Source organism: Phaseolus vulgaris, chromosome 5, assembly GCF_051622355.1.
Source record: "Phaseolus vulgaris cultivar YP4 chromosome 5, ASM5162235v1, whole genome shotgun sequence".
Classification (NCBI taxonomy): domain Eukaryota; kingdom Viridiplantae; phylum Streptophyta; class Magnoliopsida; order Fabales; family Fabaceae; genus Phaseolus; species Phaseolus vulgaris.
Genome location: NC_143502.1, coordinates 2220898 through 2242961, shown reverse-complemented (window position 1 = coordinate 2242961; position 22064 = coordinate 2220898). Strand labels below are relative to the sequence as shown.

At 30.8% G+C, this 22064-nt stretch overlaps 3 protein-coding genes and 1 pseudogene across 17 annotated transcripts; 2 read left to right on the top strand and 2 right to left on the bottom strand.

Moving 5' to 3' along the window:
- Positions 1 to 6089, bottom strand: LOC137834771 (uncharacterized). Of its 2 annotated transcripts, XM_068642956.2 has the most exons (8): positions 5869 to 6089; positions 5545 to 5773; positions 5424 to 5467; positions 5288 to 5342; positions 4963 to 5201; positions 396 to 486; positions 212 to 311; positions 1 to 137 (listed from the first exon to the last, which is right to left on the bottom strand). In XM_068642956.2, the coding sequence occupies exons 5-7, from the start codon at positions 5198 to 5200 to the stop codon at positions 215 to 217; spliced, it is 426 nt and encodes a 141-aa protein (XP_068499057.2). In that variant the 5' UTR covers position 5201; positions 5288 to 5342; positions 5424 to 5467; positions 5545 to 5773; positions 5869 to 6089; the 3' UTR covers positions 1 to 137; positions 212 to 214. The 2 variants fall into 2 exon arrangements, with proteins under 2 accessions (XP_068499057.2, XP_090158101.1); XM_090301975.1 differs by lacking the exon at positions 5288 to 5342.
- Positions 6090 to 11311: 5222 nt separating this feature from the next.
- Positions 11312 to 15236, bottom strand: LOC137834770 (beta-glucosidase 3). Of its 14 annotated transcripts, none has more exons than XM_068642951.2 (7): positions 15097 to 15236; positions 14045 to 14132; positions 13672 to 13922; positions 13413 to 13528; positions 12937 to 12982; positions 11755 to 11798; positions 11312 to 11673 (listed from the first exon to the last, which is right to left on the bottom strand). In XM_068642951.2, exons 3-7 carry the CDS (start codon positions 13846 to 13848, stop codon positions 11658 to 11660), a joined length of 399 nt encoding a protein of 132 aa, XP_068499052.1. In that variant the 5' UTR covers positions 13849 to 13922; positions 14045 to 14132; positions 15097 to 15236; the 3' UTR covers positions 11312 to 11657. The 14 variants fall into 14 exon arrangements, 7 of the variants coding, with proteins under 7 accessions (XP_068499052.1, XP_068499054.1, XP_068499053.1 ...); XM_068642953.2 differs by having other exon boundaries at positions 11312 to 11661; XM_068642952.2 differs by having other exon boundaries at positions 11312 to 11597.
- Positions 14226 to 16294, top strand: LOC137836127 (glycine-rich RNA-binding protein-like; annotated as a pseudogene).
- Positions 16295 to 17396: 1102 nt separating this feature from the next.
- Positions 17397 to 18260, top strand: LOC137834774 (uncharacterized). The gene has a single exon (XM_068642959.2). The coding sequence runs from the start codon at positions 17569 to 17571 to the stop codon at positions 18118 to 18120; it is 552 nt and encodes a 183-aa protein (XP_068499060.1). The 5' UTR covers positions 17397 to 17568; the 3' UTR covers positions 18121 to 18260.
- Positions 18261 to 22064: the final 3804 nt, after the last annotated feature.

Below are 22064 nucleotides of genomic sequence, written 5' to 3'. Positions count from 1 at the left end.
CTCAGGAGCATGATGTATCTCAGGAGCATGATCTATTTCAGGAGCATGATCTACCTCATGATCTACCTCCGGAGCATGAACTACCTTGGGGATAACAAAATGACCCTTGCATATGTCTGAAAGAACTTTGTCAACCCCTGAACACAGCCACAAGTTTTCAGATACAAATTAAAACAACAAACAACAAAAGAAAATACAAATATCAGCCTACCCTCTAACAAGGGCTGACAAAAAAAGGTCTTCTCTCAGTCCCAAAATAGAGGAAGACCTTTTTTTTTCTAAATATCCTCCCAGGTGGGTTCGTGAGTTCCCTACACATCAATATACAAACACACATCAAATATAAATAAATATAAATAACAAATATAAAAAACAGGAACTTATAGCTGGTTTACCTAGTCGATAACATGGTCTTGTTATCAAACAATGGTTTTCTTTTTCTTTTTTTGGATGAATCAGGTAGCACAAAAGCAGGAGAATTATTATCTGAAACAGCGCAAGGTAAACAAAAGTAAATTTCCTTTGTCTAAAATCTATATGATGTTGAAATAAGCTAAATAAAAGAGTTAGGTTGTTAACTCTAACTATCCAAAACTTAAAGCTAGATATAATGTTTTTAATTCATTTTGTTTTTAACAACTATAAATAACATTGCTTGTATTGTATCAGTATAGTTTTCTAAATAAAGAGATTTCAGTTTCAATTCCAATTATCAATTAATTCCCAACAGATTGGTATCTGAGTCAGGGAGGGGACTTGTGTGGTTTCCTGGAAGTGAGGGTAAGACTGCTGCTGGAACTTTGAGCAGAGGAGGATCTGCTGTTTTGCAAGCCAAGAATTGGAGGTTGACTGCTGTAGGTGATAGCTGTCATGGCTGCATTTGGTATGGTTCCAGGGAGTCTTCCGGTGTTTGATGGGAAGGATTATGATGATTGGATGGTGAAGATGGAAGCCATTCCTGGTTTTCAAGAATTAGAAGAAGCTGTCAAGATTGGGTTTCAAGATTCAACCAAGCTTGAAATAGAGGAGTAGAAGAAAAAGTCTGAGAAGCAATCAAAAGAAAATAAAAAGATTGATTGCAAGGCACAGATGATTGGAAATACTAATACTGTTAGGGTTAAGAAGGTGAGGCTTCAATCACTCAGAAGACAATTTGAATTGTGGTCCATGACTGATCAAGAATCAGTGTGTGATTACTTTGGTAAAATCCAAGCAATTGCAAATTCCATGCGAAGCTGTGACGAGCAGTTGCCTGATTCAAAGGTGGTTGAGAAGATTCTTAGAACTTTGACTCCTGCTTTTGATCACATTGTAGTGGCAATTGAAGAATCCAAGGATCTTAATGAAATGACCGTAGAAGAACTCCAAAATTCTCTTGAAGCACATGAGCAACGGTTACTTTCAAGAAAAGGTAAAGAAAAGGTAGTAGAGCAAGTTTTCCAGGCTCAAACTGCTGGCAGAGTCAAAATAGTGTGCAGAAGCAGAAATTGGTTGCTGGTAGAGGGAGTCAAGAACATGGATCCAAGAAATTCCAGGATAAAAGAAAACTGCAGTGTTATTGTGGAAAGTATGGTCATTTTGCAGCTGAATGTTGGGGAGCTGATAACAGTAACAACACTGGAAAATTTTTCAAGAAAGATGAGGCACATCTAGCTCAAGAAGATGAAGATTCTGATTTAGATCAAGTGTTATTAATGGCCACTACAAATCAGGATGAAGATGCTTCAAGTTGGTACTTAGACACAGGCTATTCCAATCATATGACTGGCAACAGGGAGTGGATTATTCATTTTGATTCTAATGTCAAAAACAGTGTGAGATTTGCAGATAATAGTATGATCTCTGCTGAAGGAATTGGCAAGGTCAGATTCACTTGTAAAGATGGAAGAGTTGGCTGTATGAATGATGTCCTATACGTGCTATCAATGAAGAATAATCTTCTCAGCTTAGGCCAACTACTGGAAAAGGGATTCAAGACGTCAATGGAGCAGAATTCTATCAAGATCTATGATCAGAAATCAAGGTTAGTTCTTAAGGCACCTTTGTCTAAAAATAGGACTTTTAAGACTAACCTTAATACATCAACTGCACAATGCTTGTCTTCAATTGGGAATAAGGAGGAAACAAATCTGGTGTGGCACTACAGATTTGGCCATTTGAATTTCAAGAGTTTGAACAAACAGAGCGTAAACAAATGGTCACAGGGTTGCCACCAATCAACCTATCTCATAAGACTTGTGAAGGTTGCCTATTTGGGAAGCAATCAAGAAGGAATTTCAAGAAATCAGTACTGCAAAGAGCAAAGAAGCCTTTGGAGGTTGTATATTCAAATGTATGTGGCCTTCTTGATAGCAATTCACTTGGAGGTAATAGGTATTTTCTCACTTTTGTGGATGAATTTACCAGAAAAATATGGATTTACCTATTAAAGGAGAAAGGTGAGGTGTTTGGAAGATTTGTAAAATTCTATGCAAAGGTTGAAAGGCAATCAGGCTATGCCTTAACCATTTTCAGAACTGATGGAGGTGGAGAATTCAATTCCAAAGAGCTGGAAGAATTTTGTGTTGCAAAAGGAATTGAACATGAAGTTACAGCTCCTTACACTCCACAACATAATGGAATTGCAAAGAGAAGAAATAGAACTTCGCTTGATATGGCAAGGTGCATGCTCAAAGGCAAGGGGCTGCCTCATAGCTTTTGGGGAGAGGCTGTCACCACTGCAGCCTATATTCTCAATAGGTGTCCTACAAAAAAATTGGAGGCAGCTGTACCAGAAACAGTTTGATCTAGACTTAAACCAACGGTTAGTCATTTGAAAATATTTGGTTCCTTATGCTATAGGCATATTCCAGATGAGAAGATGAAGAAGTTGGAAGATAAGAGTGAAGCTCTTATCTTAATTGGATATCATCCAACAGGTGCTTACAGGTTGTTCAATCCAGTAAACCAGCAAATTCTCATCAGCAGAGATGTTGTTGTAGATGAGAATGCATCCTGGAGTAAATCTGTAAAACATATTCATTGTGTTTTAGAAGACAGTGGACAACAACAAGATGAAGAACATGAAAATATAGTGGAGCCAGAATCTAGAAGATCACAAAGGCAAAGATTTCCTTCTTCTAGATTAACAGGTCATGAAGTTTACAGTGATAATTTGATCACTGATGAAGGAGAGTTGGTTCACTTAGCATTTGTGGCAGACATTGAGCCAATCACTTGGAAGGAGGCAATAGTTGATAGAAAGTGGAAGAGTGCAATGATTGAAGAGCTGAAATCACTGGAGAGAAATGAAACCTAGGAATTAGTGGCTTTGCCAAAGGGTTTGATTTGTGGCTTTGCCAAAAAGACCAATTGATGTCAAATGGGTTTTCAAGATAAAACTCAAGTCTGAAGGCAGCATAGCCAAGCATAAAGCAAAATTAGTTGCTAAGGGTTTTCTGCAGAAACATGGAATAGACTACACTGAAGTCTATGCACCAGTGGCCAGATTGGAAACCATTAGATTGGTGATTGCTGTGGCCAGTTCTAGAAACTGGAAAATCTATCAAATGGATGTTAAATTTGCATTCTTGAATGGAATTTTAGAAGAAGAGGTTTATGTGACTCAGCCACCAGGTTTTGAAGCAAAGGATGCCAGCCACAAAGTGTTCAAACTTAAGAAAGCACTTTATGGACTCAAACAAACTCCTAGAGTGTGGAATAAACTGATAGATTCGTTTTTGCTCAAGCTAGGCTTCACAAAGTGTTCAGTAGAATATGGGGTGTACTTAAAAGAGTCACAAAGTCAAAGCTTAATCTATGTATGTCTATATGTGGATGATTTGTTAATCACAGGAAGTTCAATGACAGAGATTGAGCAATTCAAAAATAGATTGAAGGCTGTTTTTTAAATGACAAATTTGGGAATGATTAACTATTTTCTGGGAATGGAATTTGTATACACAGATCAAGGTATTATCCTGCATCAAAGGAAGTACATTAATGAAGTGCTCAACAGATTCAATATGGATCAATGCAATGGAGCTAGGGTGCCTGCTGCTGGAAATTTGAAACTGACAGAAGCCTTGGAGGAGATTGGAGATTGCAGTAGATAGTACTTTCTTTAAACAGATTGTTGGAAGTTTTAGGTTCATCTGTAATCCAAGAGCCCCTCATATGGCAGCAGCAAAGCACATATTGAGGTATCTTAAGGAGACAGCAGGGTATGGCTTACTGTTTCCAGTAAGCTTGAATGAAGTTGAAGACTGTTTGGAGGCTTGGAGTGATTCAAATTGGTGTGGTGATAAAGTGGGAAGGAAGAGCACTTATGGATATTTTTTCAAATATCTGAAAGCACCAATTTCTTGGTGTTCTAAGAAGCAAACTGTAGTTGCTCTCTCATCTTGTGAGGCAGAGTATATAGCTGCAGCAGAGGCAGCTTGTCCATGTGTTTAGGAGTCTGTGCTTGATGATTTGAAGGTAGATCATGTGAAGCCTGTGCAACTTTGGACAACCAATCAGCCATCAACCTTGCAAAGAATCCAATCTCACATGGGAGGAGTAAACATAGAGACCAAGTTCCATTTATTAAGAGAATAAGTTGGAAAAGGAAAGCTAGAAGTGAAGCATTGCAACACCAAGGAGCAAGTGGCTGGTATTTTCACCAAACCACTTAGACTAGACAGATTGAAGAACTAAGAGTGTAGTTAGGAGTTAGAAGTGTTGCAAAATTTAGCTTAAGGAAGAGTGTTGAAATAAGCTCAATAAAAGAGTTAGGTTGTTAACTCTAACTATCCAAAACTTAAAGCTAGATATTTCTGTTATCAGAATGTTTTTAATTCATTCTGTTTTTAACAGCTATGAATAGCCTTGCTTGTATTGTATCTGTACAGTTTTCTAAATAAAAAGATTTCAGTTTCAATTCCAATTATCAATTAATTTCTAACATATGCAACACGGAGACATAGATAAGCATGCACTAACCTACAAAAACCTGCCCATCTGAGATGGCGCCGCCCTGAAATGTAGATGGAGTTGGCAAATTAGATTGAGGCATCAATTCATCAGGAATCATAAAGCTGTCTGGCTCAGCCTCTGGCATGGCGTCGTCAATATTATGATCAAGATTATGATCATCAATGGCCTCCATTGCTAGTGGAGGACTCAGGTCCAACCCCCGAGGAACCTCTATGGGCTCGACTTCATTCTGTGGGAGAACCATGCTGTAGGAACAAAACAGTCAAAACAAGTAACATTTGTTCATATTCTCAAATAGTTGAAAAAAAAATTAATAATAACACAAGCTTACTCCTCATTATCAAAAACTACAGTAAAGTAATTATCCGTTGTCACCGGAATTGGATCTGCACATTGAATATTATTATTTATTAATGTGACTACATTCATGGCCTTAAGGGACTAATTCAATCAACCAATCAAATAACCTGGTAGTGTGATGTCTTCCGGTCTAGCATTTATATCCTCATTCCTGTAATAAAAAGTGAAAAAACCACAATGTAATAAAAACTCATAAATAAACAAACAAAAAAGTGAAAAAACCATTACCATGTGCAATCCTCAATGTTCTGTGCATCGAGCTCGAAGCTCTCCGGCAGAGTCACCGATTGAAACTGACTCACCTCCAGCTAAGGAATCTTCTTGTGGATATTCCTCAACACTATCTTGCACTCTTCGTGGACATACTCAACTTTCTTCGAGTAAATCCGAACCACTCCGAGGAGTAGGTAGCCAGACATTCTCGGCGCCGCGGGAGCACAATAGTGCATGATGTCCCCTGAAAGAAGAAAAAAAGAGCAAGAAGAACTGTTAAAAAGCCAGAAAAAGAGTAATGTGTTGATATAGCCAATAAGCAAAAACCTAACCACTTACGAACTGCGCGAGGAATGTCTGTGCTAGAACAGTCCGCTTTCTTCAGGCGGTGCTGAAGGTGGCCGGCGGTCCACACGGTGGCCAATAGGCCATTTCGCGTGAACAGGAACGGAGAATAGAACATTTTGGATTTAGGGATTGAGGAGGGGAGGGAGTGATTTGTGAGCTCAGAGAGTTGCAGAAATGGTTCAATCCAACTTTGTTCAAATGCAACTTCGTTCGCAACTTCGTTATAAAACTAAGTTATAGAAGTTGTATTAAGTTCAATCCAACTTTTGTTTCATTTTAAAATGATTATTTTTTATCGTATTAATTCTTTAATAAATGTATTGTATATAAATCTATTATTAACAACTGTGAATCCAATTTTCTTCAACATTCACAATAATTTTTAGAGGAAAAACTAAGTGCTGATCTCAAAATGTAACAGAAAATTTGGTTTGGGTATTAGAAAAGCAAGTATTCTTGCATTCCATTATTCTTTAAAAAGACCATTTTACCTCTATTAAAAATTACTTTTAAATTATTTTTGAAATATTTCCATAACATACTTTCCGTAACACATTTTCTAAATTTTGGATTTATTATTTTGGAAATTAAAAAATGTGTTCTAAAAATAATATTCCATAATGGTTTTTTTTCTTCTGAATTTTCTATTCCAGAAACACATTGCAGAATCCCTGCAAAATCATCAAGGATAATTATGGTATTTCAAAGAAGGTAGGGGTACAGGAAGAAACACCTATACAATTATTTTCTCTACCCAATTATGTGAAATGACAAAAGTGTTTATAGAACAATTTTCTGAATGGAAATTACTTTTTCAGAAGATTTTTTTGCATTCTGAAATTTCTTTTACATAATAGGATTTGATTTTTGAATTCAAAATTTTATTTTTGGAACACATTAATTTATTTATATATATTTTTTCAAAATGCCTTTATTTTAATTCTGGGGTTTCATTTTTTTAAATGAAAGACATTATTGGAAATTTAAAAGTGTATAAGGTGCACGTTCAAAAAATTGGGTGTAGAAAGAATTTCTCTTTTGGAAATTGAAAGTGACGGAAAATATAGGATATAAAAAAGGCAGTTTCTTCCTGCACCCCTACATTTTTCTTCCTACACCCCCCAATGTTATGCAAAGACCAAATTGTTCCAATTACATTTTAAAAACCCTAAAATGCACTTGAATTGTATTTATTTTTTTGCATTATGGATTATGGAATCCGGAAAAATTTCGGATTGACACTTCCAGTAAAATTTCGGATCCACCAATCTGTAATTCAAAATATGCATTTCACATTCAAAAATCCATCATTCAAAACAAGCATTCTGGATCCACCAATCCGTAACAGAAATATGCATTCCGGATTCAAAAATCCGTAATTAAAAAAAAAGCATTCCAGATTCACGAATCCGTAACAGAATTAGGCTTCCAGATTCAACAATCCAGAAATCAGTAATTTATGCAAAAATTACTTCCAGAACACCCCCTCATCCGGAAAAAAAAAATATTCAGTTCTGGATTGATGAATCCGTAGCACACTCCCAAATTCCTATTTCTGGTAACCACAGTGTCCTTTTTCAAATAAAAAATTAAGGCCAGTTTTGGGATTTAGAAAATTATGGGGGTGCAGGAAAAAAAATATAGGGGTGCAGGAAGAAGAAGCCTATAAAAAAATACTAAATATATTTGAGATCTAAAGGTAATAAAATCTTTTAGAAGAATTGAAATCAAATACATCTAATGTAGCAGCCAAAAGTGTGAAATCCTTGGCTCTGCTTTTAATATATATATATATATATATATATATATATATATATATATATATATATATATTACCATTCATCTCAAATCAATTAGTTTATTTTATTACAAATCAATCCATTTACAAAAATAATTATCCATTATTTAATTTAATGTTAGTTAGTGTTGTAAATTTGCAAAATAATTTAATATAAATAAATAATTTGAAAATGTAAATTAAAATTAAAATCCTTATAAACTCTTATTGAATAAATAAACTATTTTTATTTAATAAAGAGTAAAACTGTCTAATTAAAGATAAAAAAAAAAAATACTAAATACTATATATTATTTATATAATGATAGTTTCAGTACGTTAATTTAGTTTCTCATCACTAAGAAGTCGAGACTAATGATAGTTTATAAAATTTTTCTTCTCTTAATTAATTGAGGCGTCTTTTAAAAACAAAATCGTTAAAAACAAAATCGTGACGATAACGATGTTATCTACGGTATACATAAATATTAAATATTAGAATAGAAATAACCTGATGTTATCCACTTTATACATAAGTATTAGAATAAAATATATTACTAAATTATACCAGCTTTATAAAAATTATTTTTAATAATAATAATAGTAATAATAATAATTTTTTTTAAAGTTTATTTATCCAAATAATAGCTATAGATGGTACATGTACTCATATGACGTGTTCTGATCATTCTATTTGAAGAAAAAATCACTTTCCTTCTCATATCCTAAAGAAAGAAAGATTTTCCATAATATTACTAAAATATTTCTTATTTAGTTTCTAAATTATGTAACTTTGTTTTTTTTTTTAAATTATGCTTCTACTTTTTAATTTTCGTATAAAAATAAAACAATTTAACTAGTTCTTGAAGAAATAAAGCTGTCATATTTCAAAATAGAAAGACTGAAAATAATGAAAAACTTTATTTTATCAAGATTGAAATTAAATTTTGAAATCTTTATGCAATTAAATATCGATTAAATAGTCTAATTATACAATTACAAATTTCTCCCCAGCGTCAAATTTTAGAAATGACTACATATGTTACATTATTTTAAAATATACCCAATTAGTCAAAATAAATTATAAAATAAAATCATATTAACTTACGTTAACTTACAAATATATATTATAATTATAAAATTAGCTTGAAAATGACGAATAAATTATTTTCACTAAATAAATTTAAAAAATAATTATTTAAATGATCAATTTTCATGTAATTATACACTTTAGTTAAATAATTTTTCATGTTATGTTTACTACGCCGCAAGAGCGCATCTGAAGAAAAAATATATAAATCTAACTAAAGATTTATAAACATGAGATTGAAAATAATTTCATATTAATTGTTTATTAGTTCATCTAGTGTATATTTTAACATAGAATTTAAAATTTCCTTAAAAGAATTCTTTACTCATAAGGTATAAAAATATTTATTAATAATAATATTTTTTCATTTAATTTTTTTATTAAAAATAATCAACGTTTTAAAATCAATATGTTTGATGAATTTAATTCTAAGAATATCTTTTTTAGATCTTTCTTTAGAATTCAAAACTCTTCTCATAATTCAAAAACACTAAAAATAAAACATTAATATATTAAAAAATTCTTAATAAGTTAATATATACAAAATAATTTTAATCAAAATCAATTATAAATTCATACTTAGTCACACCATCATTCATCAAATTATAAAAACATTACTTCACCATAACAATTATTATTTTTTAAGAGGGTCTTTAGATCTTTCAGAAATGATTATTTTCTTCTTTCACTCAACCTTCTCCAGAAAATTGGTGGATATATATATATATATATATATATATATATATATATATATATTACCAATTCAAACAACTTCATCAAAACATAATATTTTAAAGTATAAACATAAATCAAATTTCTTATATAAGTTAGAATTAACCCAAAATTATCACTACAAGTTAATTTGTTAAGGTGAAATGCGCTTGTACATAAATAAAATTATAAGATGTAATATTATAAAAAGTGAAACTCAAATTGAATTTAAGATATAACACCTCATAAATATTATTTCACATGTCTATTTGTATAAAATAAATATAGATTATCATGCTACAAACTTTTAGGTACAACTCCTAAACCTACACTTAGTCACTACAAAAAAAATAACGAGAGTTATATATGGCATTACCAACGGTTTGAACTTCCGTTAAATGCATTATCCACGATTTGATTTTCCACGATTTGATTTTCCATTGAAAAGATCCAGCGTTGCTAAGTGATTACTAGTACATACCAAACACTTTCTGACGATTTTGAAATTCCTGTATTCTCACCAATTTTGAAACCCTCGCTATTTCTGGCAATTTTAAAAACCCTACTATTCCCGACGGTTTGAAAACCCCATTAATTTTAGGAAGTATATGAAAAAATAGGTGACAAATAATAAAACTTTTGAACCAAAATAGTCCAACAATTTTCTCAAACCCTATGTTCTTCTTCTACCACCTAACACTAATATACTTCAACTTTTTTTTATTTACTTTCCGAAATTGGTAATACGGTATAACTTTTTCATAATAAAAATATAGACACTAAATTATTGATGTAGAAAATGTGTAGTATAGTATGTGATTAACACAATTTTGTATTAATATCAAATAATTATATTGATATAAGAAATACATATTCCTTCCTATTTCATTCATCTTACTTATTAAGATCTATTTAGTGATTAGTATTAGAATAATAAACACAGGTTTAGGTTTGATTCTTATTATAAAAAAGAAAATTCATTATACCGATAACTTTTATCAAACAAAATTTATGAAAATAAACAATGCTATTATCTATAAAAATTTAGATAATGTTTTCTAATTAACTATTTCTGCAAGCTCACAAAGGAGCAAGCAAAATCATAGTACCAGATCAGACACAAGCAGCAATGCCAACGGAAAAGGTCACAAACATAAAACATAATAATAGATGGCCTTGTTAAACCATGGTATTAAACTATTAAAATTGTATAATTTAAATCAGTAGACTAAACATGAATCAACCTTCAAAGAATTATAAATTCAAGCAGAACTATATGCCTTTAATATTCTTCACATAATTCCATCTAAATTGAGTATACAGTAAACAAAATTATCTATGTTGGTCATTCAAAATCTCTAAACTGACATATATTTTAAAAATAGATAAAGATTGGATAAATAATATTTGCAAATTTTATCCACCAATAACTGAAAGAAAATCATATAAAAAATGCTTCATGAACTTCTATAAGGATTTCTCAAAACAATTGAAAAAATCTTAGCATATGAACAAACTTTAGTTTCAGGTATAACATCTGACTTAGGACTGCAAAGAACACAAACTAATAATGAGTAACAGCCAATCGAAGTGTTCTTAAACTTGCACTCGTTCTAAACTACAATTTCCCTCCTAATGCTGGAACCACGTTATGTTTGTCTCTAACTCATGCATATAGTTCAGAAGACCACATAAGTGAAATGTACATATGACCCCTCCTAGATTTACTTATCAATGAATGTAGGTGGTAGAGATGTTTTATGTGGGAGTTACCATTATTATTATTATGATGATATAATATCCTTCTTTGCTGAAGAAAAAAAACATATGTCCCCTAGAATGTTGATCTAGATAACCTTTATGTGAATAGAACTGGGGTATGATTATTTGCATATAGAAAATAACTGGTGTAATGTAATCCACATAGTCCTATACTAAGAAATACTCACTTTCTTTCCTACCAGGCAAAATGCAAAATGAAAGTTAGTGATGGAAGAATGACAGATGTAACACCAAGCAATAACCATAGAAAACAGATACAAATAAGAAGATCAAGAAACCTTGTCAGCATGTCAGGGTCAACATGCTGCCATTTTACTTCTTCAATGATTTCCAGAATGTGCTTTGTCCTCTGCTTAAACTCTATTGATTCAAGAAGAAGCAGATCAGCACTCAAAAATGTGCTTTCATCAATGGGATAAGTTACCTATAACACAAACTAATCAAACTCGAATATCATTCACAAACACCATACAAACTGAGTACTCTATGAAATAATCAGAGACCAAAACAATCTTACCCTTCCATTAGTAAAGACTTCATTAACATCAGATTCAGACCCACCTGACAGCAAGAAGCTTTATTAAAGGATTTCATGATTACCAAAGAAAAATAGCCAGCAAAAGGCTGTTGAATCTAGAACAGTGGAAAAACAAATGAAGGGAGAAAGTAAGAGAAGCATATAACTATTTCTGAAAGGTACTATGGTCAAATGAATACTATGGTGATACTGGCACGCACACTTTCCATGCATCATATATTAGAATGCAGGCAACTAAATTATGCCTCTCCTCTGCTTTTTTTCTTAATTAGTTTTATCTAGAGGTTTGAACTGTAACTACCCAGGTTCCTAACGAATGCATGACGTTGTACACCCTTATATGTTGAACTTGATACATAAAATAGGTGACACACCATTGAGAATATGCAGCAGAATAAACTTTTGGAAATTTTACTGTATTTCTCCTATATTTTCATTCACCATTTCTATTAATCCATTCTAGTTGTTTTTTCCTACCAAACAAAAATTATTGCTACCTAAGATTAGGCATCCACCAAGATTTTTCCTATTTTTACCTCATAAACTTATATTTCTTCATTTTTCTTTTCTCAAAAAAAGTCATGTGTCCTAAATCTGTGGCTGCTTTGTTATCACAGCTACAAGGGATAACATTATTGTCTTTTCCTTCTTAAATAGTTGAGATTTGTTTTTCTTGGATGGGAAGAAGTACTAAGGGTGGGAAAGGTACTAGGGTTGAGTTGTGCATCATCCAAGTTTAGACTATTTTTTTCTATATTCTCTAAAATTCTTTACTCACTCTTTTATTTTACAATAAATATTTTAAAATCTAATTTTTGCAAATGTATATTTTTTAGAATAAAAAGAGACCTACAAACTTTTTATAAGGTACAAAATTTCAGACCCCAAGTTTGTGTTCAAGGATGCTCTTCACTATTCCACATGCATTGTAAAGAAAAAAAAAATGCATGCTATTGGTTTGGGTTTATTTATTTCATCCAAACTCCTTTAATGTTTTTTGTCTCATGTCCTCTCCTGTACTATTGAATGTGCCCAACTTCCATGAATTCAGCCTATAATGTGTAATATATATAACTATGAAAATAATATATGCTAATAGAGTTCAATAATTAGAGTTACTAGAAAACAAATTTGATATATTTTTGGAACTAATGCAATTACTCTCATTGTATCAGGGTAATCTCCGAATGTAATAGGATCCATAAACCTGCAATAAAATCATAGACAAAAAAATTTACTCTGTAACAATTAATGTATAAATTAAAAGCTATGCCACTTTTTTTATTGGGAAAAATGTCGGATTTTTATAAAAATCCTTTAATGCAACCTTGTATGAAATGTAAAATTATTCACGACATTCAGAAATGATCCAAGAGTTTAATCATTGTCAACACATTCTTTAGCTCAACTTACATGCAAGGCAAAGTGGTGTGTGTATTATCATGCTATAAGTTTTAGGGACTGTTGCAAAAAGGAAAACATTTGAGCATATAGAAATCTTGTTTCCTCATTTAGTATAGTTCATTTGTTTATTTTTTGAAGATCCAGACTTGGTTCTTTGCATTCCCAAAATGAAAATTTGTTGATGTCAACAAGTATTAGAAAGAAGTATCGTGACTATATTGTTACTTACTTACCACCCAATATTGAAGTCTCGGGCCCTTTGAGCAGCCCTTACATCATCAGTGGAGTTAGTTTTTGGAAGATAACCAAAAGAAAATATATTTAACCCAATAATGCCTAGCTGCATGGCCTGCATCCAAAAAAGATTGTTGTCTGAATAAATAAAATGATGATTAACCATTTCAAAATGATGACCATCTTTAATGATATCCCTCCTGATTATGGTTCAAAATGCCATATAGTAGAGTGGTACATTTGTTAGATAATTTTTACCTGGTATTTCTTCCTATACAGCCTAGCAGCTGAAGCATGTGCTAACAATATATGATGAGCTGCCAAATATGGCTCAGTTGAGGAATTTCCTTTGGAGCAGTTAAATAAAGAGGGAGAACACCGGTGAGGTGGTGACATTCCTACACCATAGCCAAAAAGTGCATACGCATTGGCCATTCATTGTAGTCCAGTGCTTAATTATGTCACCAAATTCTCTAAAGCACACATCCGCATATGCTGTGAAGTCTTCCCTATAAGCATACACATTTAAATATGTTAATCACAACAAAAACCATTGCTCAGTTTTATAACTGATGTATTTGTGATGATCTCTATCTAGGATAATTAGAGATTTGAAATTTGGGAACCATACACAACTCTTCAACTAAGCCATCCTTCATATTCATCCTCCAATGTTTGTGGTAAGTCAAGATGGAGCGGCGTAACATGTGGCTGGATTCCTACAAGATGAGGAATTTAATGAAAATAAATATATATAAATTGGAAGAACCTTTCTAAGGAGTTAATCAAAATTTATTCTAGTCTTCACAACCATGGCTTATCAGTTCATTGATGAGGTTGTTATAGTATTTAGACTCTTGGGATTCACTCGTCCTCTTCCATATGGTAATACATGAATTTGTGAGGTATTTAATAATTTCCTACAATGCAATTCTAGCCTCCCTCTGTCCCTTCTTAAAGTAAAAACCATGAGATCCACTCTCCTCACCAGTGGCTGCCTTTGCACATATCCAAACCATATAAACTGATTTTATATTATTTTTTCCTCAATCATTGTCACACTTAAGTTACCACCAATATCTTTTCTTATACAATCATCTTGTATTATGTCCTTTTTCTTTACAACAAGACATTCATCTTAACAAACTCATTTTCACTGCTCTAATTTTTCTCTCATACTATTTCTTAAAAGCTCAAGATTCACAACTATAGAGTATAATTAATCTTACTATCATACTGCAATACGAAAAAACTTCTCTCTTACCTAGGTAGGAGCTTTGTGCTCACATATAACTCTCAATGTTTTCTCCTTTGTGTGACATCTTCATTAATTTCCTAAACATTCTATAATATTGATCTACGTTGCAGTTAGACATTTCCAATTTCTACTTTCAAGTAATTTTCCTATTTATTTATTTGCTAAAAAATTACATATATTGCGTACCACTCCTACTCAAGTAAAAACCTTCGGTTTTGATGCCAATCTCCAAAACCCAAATTTATAGTTAACATCTACCTTGCTTCCTCCATCAAAACTATAATGTGCACAGAAAACATTATTTAAGAATACACACATTGCAAGCAGACAAAAGATACACACATTTAAAAAATTAAAACAAGGGTTTCGGATTTTAAGAAAGAGAATCGTGAAACTGGAAGATCCAAGGGTTTCGGATTCGTGACCTTTTCCTCAGAGCAGGCCTGAGATATGCGATCGAAGGAATGAACGGTCAGAACCTTGACGGTCGTAACATCACTGTGAACGAAGCTCAGTCTCGCGGTGGAGGCGGCGGTGGTGGCCGTGGAGGAGGTGGAGGTGGTGGATACAGCCGTGGGGGTGAAGGATACGGAGGTCGTCGTGAGGGAGGTTATCACCGTAGCGGTGGTGGTTACAGTGGTTTAAATAACCTCTACTACTATTTATGTGTCTTACTAGAGTTTATAATAAACTCTACTAATAAACTCCTCTTAAAATTAATTTTTTTTTGGTGAATAAAATTATTGTATATATATACCTAAACCTATATTTATATATACATACTAAAATTATTGTAAAATTAATAAATAAATTAAACAATTTTATTTAATGTAATCTTAGCAACAAAATCATGTCACATTTATATTACTAATACATTAATAAATAAACTAGCTAATGTATACAAATGAAAATATTAAGTTTAAGTCAATAAATGACATACCCGCATGGAAGATCTATGTTAAGTATGGTGTACCATAAATTAATATTTGATATAATCTAAAATTTGTATCAACAAAGAACATAAGAGTCAATTATTAGAGTAAGTTCATTATAATTCAAGTCACATATCTACACATGTTACGTCAATTATTAGAGTAAGTTCATTACAATTCAAGTCATATATCTACATGTTACGTGTAAAAAAAAATTCTTTATGTGTTTCTCCCTCCACCTCAACAAATGGTTTGCTGCACCCATCATTCTTGGAAAAAACCATTTTATCCCTTTTAAAAATACTTCCAAAATACATTTTTTGAAATATTTTCAGTAACATATTTTACGAATTCTAAATTTATGATTATAGAAATTAAAAAATGTGTTTTGAAAAGAATATTCTGAAAATGTTTTTTCCTTCCGGATTTCCTATTCGAGAAACACACTTTGTTTGTATAGCCCTTATTCCAAAAAAAACTTTTTCTTACGTAACCTTTATTCCAGAATTGGAATGCAAAAGAAAATGTAGGGTGCAGAAAGAAATACTCAAGCACTTATTTTCTTTCCCCAATTATTTTTGTGTGAATCGACAAAAGTGTTTCTAGAACAATTTTCTGAATGGAAAATATTTTTCAGAAGATATTTTTTGCATTTTGAAATTGATTTTACATAATAGGATTTGATTTTTGAATTCAAAATTTTACTTTTGGAAGACAATAATTTATTTATATTTTTTTTCCAAAATATATTTTTTTAATTATGATTTTCATTTTTAAAATAAAAGACATTTTTGGAAATTTAAAAATGTACAAGGTGTAGGTTAAAAAAATTGGGTGTAGAAAGATTTTGTCTTTTGAATCTGAAAGTAATGGAAAATATACAATATAAAAAAATACTAAATATATTTGAGATCTAAAAGTAATAAAATCTTTTAGAACAATTGAAATCAAATACATCTATATTTAGGTTTTTTCTCCTACTCTCACAATATTTTGGTTCCATAATTTTTAAAATGACAATTTTACTTTTCTTTAAATTTTTGCATATTCTCCATAACACATTTTATAGAATCTTTATATTAATATTTTCAAAAATTTCAGAACATGATTTATGGAACTAAATTTTCAGAATAAGATTTTCAAAAAATAATATATTCTGAAACGCATTTTGGAACAAAATTTATAGAATAAAATTTTCATAATAAACTTTCCAAAAATATATATAATACCTTATGGAATGTGTTTTTTAAAATGAGTTATCTGGAAAAAAAAGAGCATTTTATAATACATGAAATGTGCTATTGAAAGAACTTTCCAAAACTCTCTCTCTATCTCTCTCTTATGTAAGAATGCAACAACAACAATATCGACAACAATCATGATTATGAACGATATTTTAATATTTTTTTACCAATGAGGCTAAAGTTAATAATAATGATGGGGTATAGGAAGTAAAATTTCTATATTATAAAAAAAAATATTTTGAATTATATAATTTGAAAGATATTTTCAGATTTAGAAATGCTTTCTAAATTTACAGAATCTAGAAGCAATTTAGAAAAAAAAAATCCGATTACTTAATGTTATTTCAGATTACATAATCTAAAACTAATCATAAATCTAAAAAACACTTTTAAAAAAACTTTCAAATTATATAATCTAAAATATAAGCTACACCACACTATAAACTTCATATATTTTAATTCCTTTTTACATAAAATATTTTTGAATATAAAAATCAATGGAAATAACACAAGAAATGAAGAAACTTGAATCATGTTTTAAGTTTATGATTAAGGTGTTTTGATTTAGTTTAAGTGGGCCGGGTGGGCTTAAAATTGGGGTGAAACGGTTAAAAGTTGATAATAGGAAAGCAAAACGACACGAAGCATCAGAGTCAACATCACATGTTCCAACTTCACTGCACATCTTCTCATCGCATCATCATCATCATCATCACATCTCATGCACAACCCATGTGGGGGCACATCGCATCCACCACCACCACCGCACATACCATCCAAAAACCACGTCGTTTACCACCCGATTCTCCAACCCTGCCGCCGCGCCCATGATCCCGCGCACTCCCCCTATATGCTGACTAACGCCGCCGCCGCCGCAGTCGCCTGGCTCCGCCGCCGGCGGATCCGCTACCTCTTCCTCCTCCTCTGCTCCCCGCTCCTCCTCCTCCTCCTCTGCGCCGCCCTCCCATTCCTCTGCGCCGCCGAGCTCTGCCTCCGCATCCGCCTCTGGCGGAAGCTCCTCCGCCGCGACTCCGCCGCCGCAGATCGTCTCCGCCGCTGCGAGGAAGGTTTCCGCGAGGAGGAGCAGCAGGAGAAGAGTCTCTTGCATCGGTACCTCGAAGATCAGCTTTTTCTCGTCGGATCCATGTACGAGTGCGGCGACGATGACGATGACGATAACGACGACGGCGAAGAAGAAGAAGAAGCTTCTAGAATCGTTGAAGATGTCGAAAGGTTAGGTAGTTCCACTGCTAGAAACCCTCTCTTGAGATGACATCACATAGTGAAACAAAGGAAAGAAAAAAAAAAAACTTTTATTTTCTTATAATTTTATGCTTGTATATAAATGTGTATTTTTTTTCATTGTTTTTACTTTTTATAGAAAAACAAAATTGATTCAGATTCTGGGAACAACTTGGGTCTCTTTTCTTGTTCTTGTTCATGTTTCATCAGTTTTCTTTTCTAATTTTCCTTCAATTCAATTTCTAAAAAGGAAGAGTTTTCAATATTCAATAACAATTTTTCCGCCATTAATGCCAACCACTAAAGCTTTGATAAAATCTGGTGCCATCTGTGTTCAAATTTGTGGTTTTCCTTAATAGAAACACAAAACTAATGAAATACCATATTTTGTTTTTACATTTTGCAATAAATTTTCTTACAATATCTTAGTTTTTAATCTTTCCCACACATAAATACAAGTAATGCATGATTCTTTTAATAAACAATTGAATGAGAAAATAAAATCAAATAAATTAATTTTGGTAATCAATTTATGTACTTTAATATTTTTACTATTTCTTTTGTAAGTTGATGCATATATTAAATAAAATTATAAATTAGTTATATCTTATTATTTTAAGGACAATTGTGTAATGAATTATAAGATCAAATAATGAAGATAACAAGATAGCTCAAGGCTTTAATGGTGTTTTAAAATAGAAACTTGTTACATGAAAAACTTTGAAACAAAATATTTTTCAAAAATAAAAACACAACCTTGCCCTATTTTAATATGTTAAGAAAAATTATTTGGCTAAAGAAAGTAGTTGAATATACACATTTTTTAACCAATTATATACAAGTTTTGTTTTTAAGAAGAAGAAAAAAGTTACTATTTCTTATTATTAATCACACATCGAGATAATCGACTATAGAGTAAGTTCTAAGCTTTTGGAAAACAAATGGATATTATAATCAATTGCAAAATCTATGTAATTGATTATGTAGTGTACTATTCAATTTCATGGGACATTATGTAACAATTAGAAAAATATATTTGCTTCAACTTTTAAAATAACCCATTGCATAGTAAAAAATAAATTTAGTAAAATTTAGTTGCTCGATTATGTAATTGATTACACTCAAAATAATTGATTATATAGTTTAAATTGGTTTATTGAAAACTTATATGAACAAGAGAAAAGTAATAGATAGAAAAAGTAACCAATTATGAAAAAATATTTTTATAAATATAAGATGAATAAACTTATTTGTAACACAAAGAAAATATTACAAAAACACTTGAATAAGATAACATTACCGTAGACAATTGTTTGAGATTTAAAGATGATAAAGCTTTTTCAACAAGAACTTTATAAAAAAAAAAGAATTTAATTAAAGTTTGATTGTTTCTTAAATTTAATCTTTTATGTTTACTTTTTAAAAAAATGCTGTCCTTCTGGTAGGGAAAGAGTTGATCTTATAAGATTGATGTTTTTCTCATTACTTATAAACTTCTCTTCTCTTCTTTCTCCATTATTATATATATTTTTTGATATTTAAATTAATATGAAAAAAAAATCAGATCATTGAATTGTGATTTAATTAAATTTTAAAAAAAATCGCAAATATATTTTAATTAATGATGCTAAGAAAATGATTTGGTTTGAAAAATAAGCATGCTAAAATTTCTTCATCTAACATGTAATGTCAAACACGTTTTGCTAACTTTTTTTTGAATCATGTGTAAATGATATTTTCTTGTTTATTTCGACTAATGATCAAAGTGTGATTCATGCGTTTGATAAACTACACCTAATGTAAGTTTGACCTAAAATGGTTCGTTAAAAATACAAACTTAAGGATATAAATTTTCATAAACATTTTTCAACAAATTTCATTTGATGAAACATAAAACGCTTTTCTTTAGATCACATGGACATATTTAAACGCTTATTTTATTCTTAGTTCTTTTAGTCCAAAAAAGTAATGTCAAAAGTAGATTTGTAACTCAACTAAATCACTTTGACTAACATATATTCATGTTTACTTTAATACGTGATTAGATAATAATTTTAATGTCTGACCAATTAATAGAATGCAAATCAAATACTTAGTTTTAAAACCATTTTGGTAAAATATTTTTAGTATGTACTCACATGTTAGCCCTCCTTCTATGGTTAGCGCAAGTAATGGTAATATGAAATATAGAAAATATAAGAAAGAGAGAAAAATCACACAATAATTCATATTGATTCATATATGGCAACATACTACATCTAATTCTAATCAACCAATTTAGTGTGAGATAAAAATATGTTTTTGAAAATATACGAAGATATATATGTTTAAATGATAAGGTTACTGGTGGAATTTTATCTGTATAATTTTAGTAAAAATATTGTTGGATGCCCTCGATTCAGTGAAGTGTAATTTGAGTTACTTTATTAAGTGTTTCATCTGATACTCTTGTCTAATAGAACTATTTTCGCTCAAGCATAACTATCGTATGATATCTTTATTTAAGTGATATTTACTTAGTTTGTCTGAATGTAATTATTGTATGTAAGTGTGTTATGTAGAAATGTTTGATTTTGTGATTAGGTGATTATCTTTTTTAATTAAATGTATTATATTCATGAAATGACATTATTATATATGAGGTGTGATGTTGAGGTTTCAAAACTGGGATAGTATATGGACCAAGGTTCTTTGTGAGTAATAAACAAATATCTATGTTGTAACAAAGATTTTATAGCTTCGTTGATGGCTTGGGTCATGTAGACTATGACATCTAGTGTGAGAAACTAAATGGACTATTGTATCGTCAAATTCTGAGAGTACATAAGAACATATTCCAAGGTTTGGAAAAGAATATACTTTAAACTCACCGTGATCTATGTAGTTGAGGTTGCATACATGACGTGCTAAAATAGGTCAGGTGTTAAATCTCTGATGGAAAAATGCTTAATACAAGTATTCTAGAAAGTGTTAGTAGATATTCCTTGACGAATATCTTGATTATGGAAATTTATGTGTGATTCGTACATATGTGTGTATGTGTATGATGTAAAGGACTCTATAATTTTATGTGTTTCGAAATTTGGATCTTATAAATTTATGCTCTTTTATGATCTTTTTGGTAACTTATCTTTGTGTTGGTTGTTCTTCATATGTGATAACATAAAAGTTTTGACTATACACCTAAATTTAAGTATAGTAAATGTTAGAGCTTCACCTCAAAGGACATAAATGTAAGGACACAATATTGTTTTATTTTTTTCTTTTCAAATGAACCATGTGTATATCAGATTATCTTTTTTCATACCTTATATTAAGTGATGTTTTTTTATATTAGAAAAATAAATCACTGAATATATACTATAAAAAGACATATATACCAATTAAATGTCAAAAGAAAAAATAACTAGTTAGAATTTTTTTATTTTCATATTCTCTGAATGCATATTTGATAGATTGAAATTTGAAAATATTCTCAAATTTATATTGATGTTTCATTTAACTTCTTCAATTAATCATAAAAAATAATTATCTATGTTTGATTTGAAATTAAACAAAAAATAAGAAAAATTTAAAAGAAGAAACATGAATAAAGTAAGTGTTTAATACTCAATTGCCACCTAAACCAATTTCTAAAAATAGGCTGATATTGATAAAAAAAATCATACAAAATTTTCAATAACAATTTAAGATGATGTGATTCAGATCTAAAGGAAATGATTTTTTTTAATTTCAAATATTTTATAAAAGTGTATTTGTAATTATAAAAAATTATATATCTATAATAAAATCAATTTTAATTTATTGCGAAGTTAATTTTTTTATATTTTCTTTCTTGAAAATATTTGTGAAATAAACTCTTACAATGAGTGGTACTTTGTTGTAAGATGTTGAGTTAAGTACTTAGCCATTGAAGCATTCAAAGCAAAAATATCATATTGTTTAAACAATTTTTTTTCGAGAACTTTTAAAAGA

Coding starts and splice junctions, on each gene's coding strand:
- LOC137834774 (XM_068642959.2), top strand. CDS start 17,569: ATGCACAACCCATGTGGGGGCACATCGCATCCACCACCACCACCGCAC.
- LOC137834771 (XM_068642956.2), bottom strand. CDS start 5,200: ATGGTTCTCCCACAGAATGAAGTCGAGCCCATAGAGGTTCCTCGGGGG. Junction 487..4,962: donor AGATGGGCAGGTTTTTGTAG/GTTAGTGCATGC, acceptor GCGCTGTTTCAG/ATAATAATTCTCCTGCTTTT. Junction 312..395: donor AAGACCATGTTATCGACTAG/GTAAACCAGCTA, acceptor ATTGATGTGTAG/GGAACTCACGAACCCACCTG.
- LOC137834770 (XM_068642951.2), bottom strand. CDS start 13,848: ATGGCCAATGCGTATGCACTTTTTGGCTATGGTGTAGGAATGTCACCA. Junction 13,529..13,671: donor TGTATAGGAAGAAATACCAG/GTAAAAATTATC, acceptor TTTTGGATGCAG/GCCATGCAGCTAGGCATTAT. Junction 12,983..13,412: donor CGAGACTTCAATATTGGGTG/GTAAGTAAGTAA, acceptor ATTTTATTGCAG/GTTTATGGATCCTATTACAT.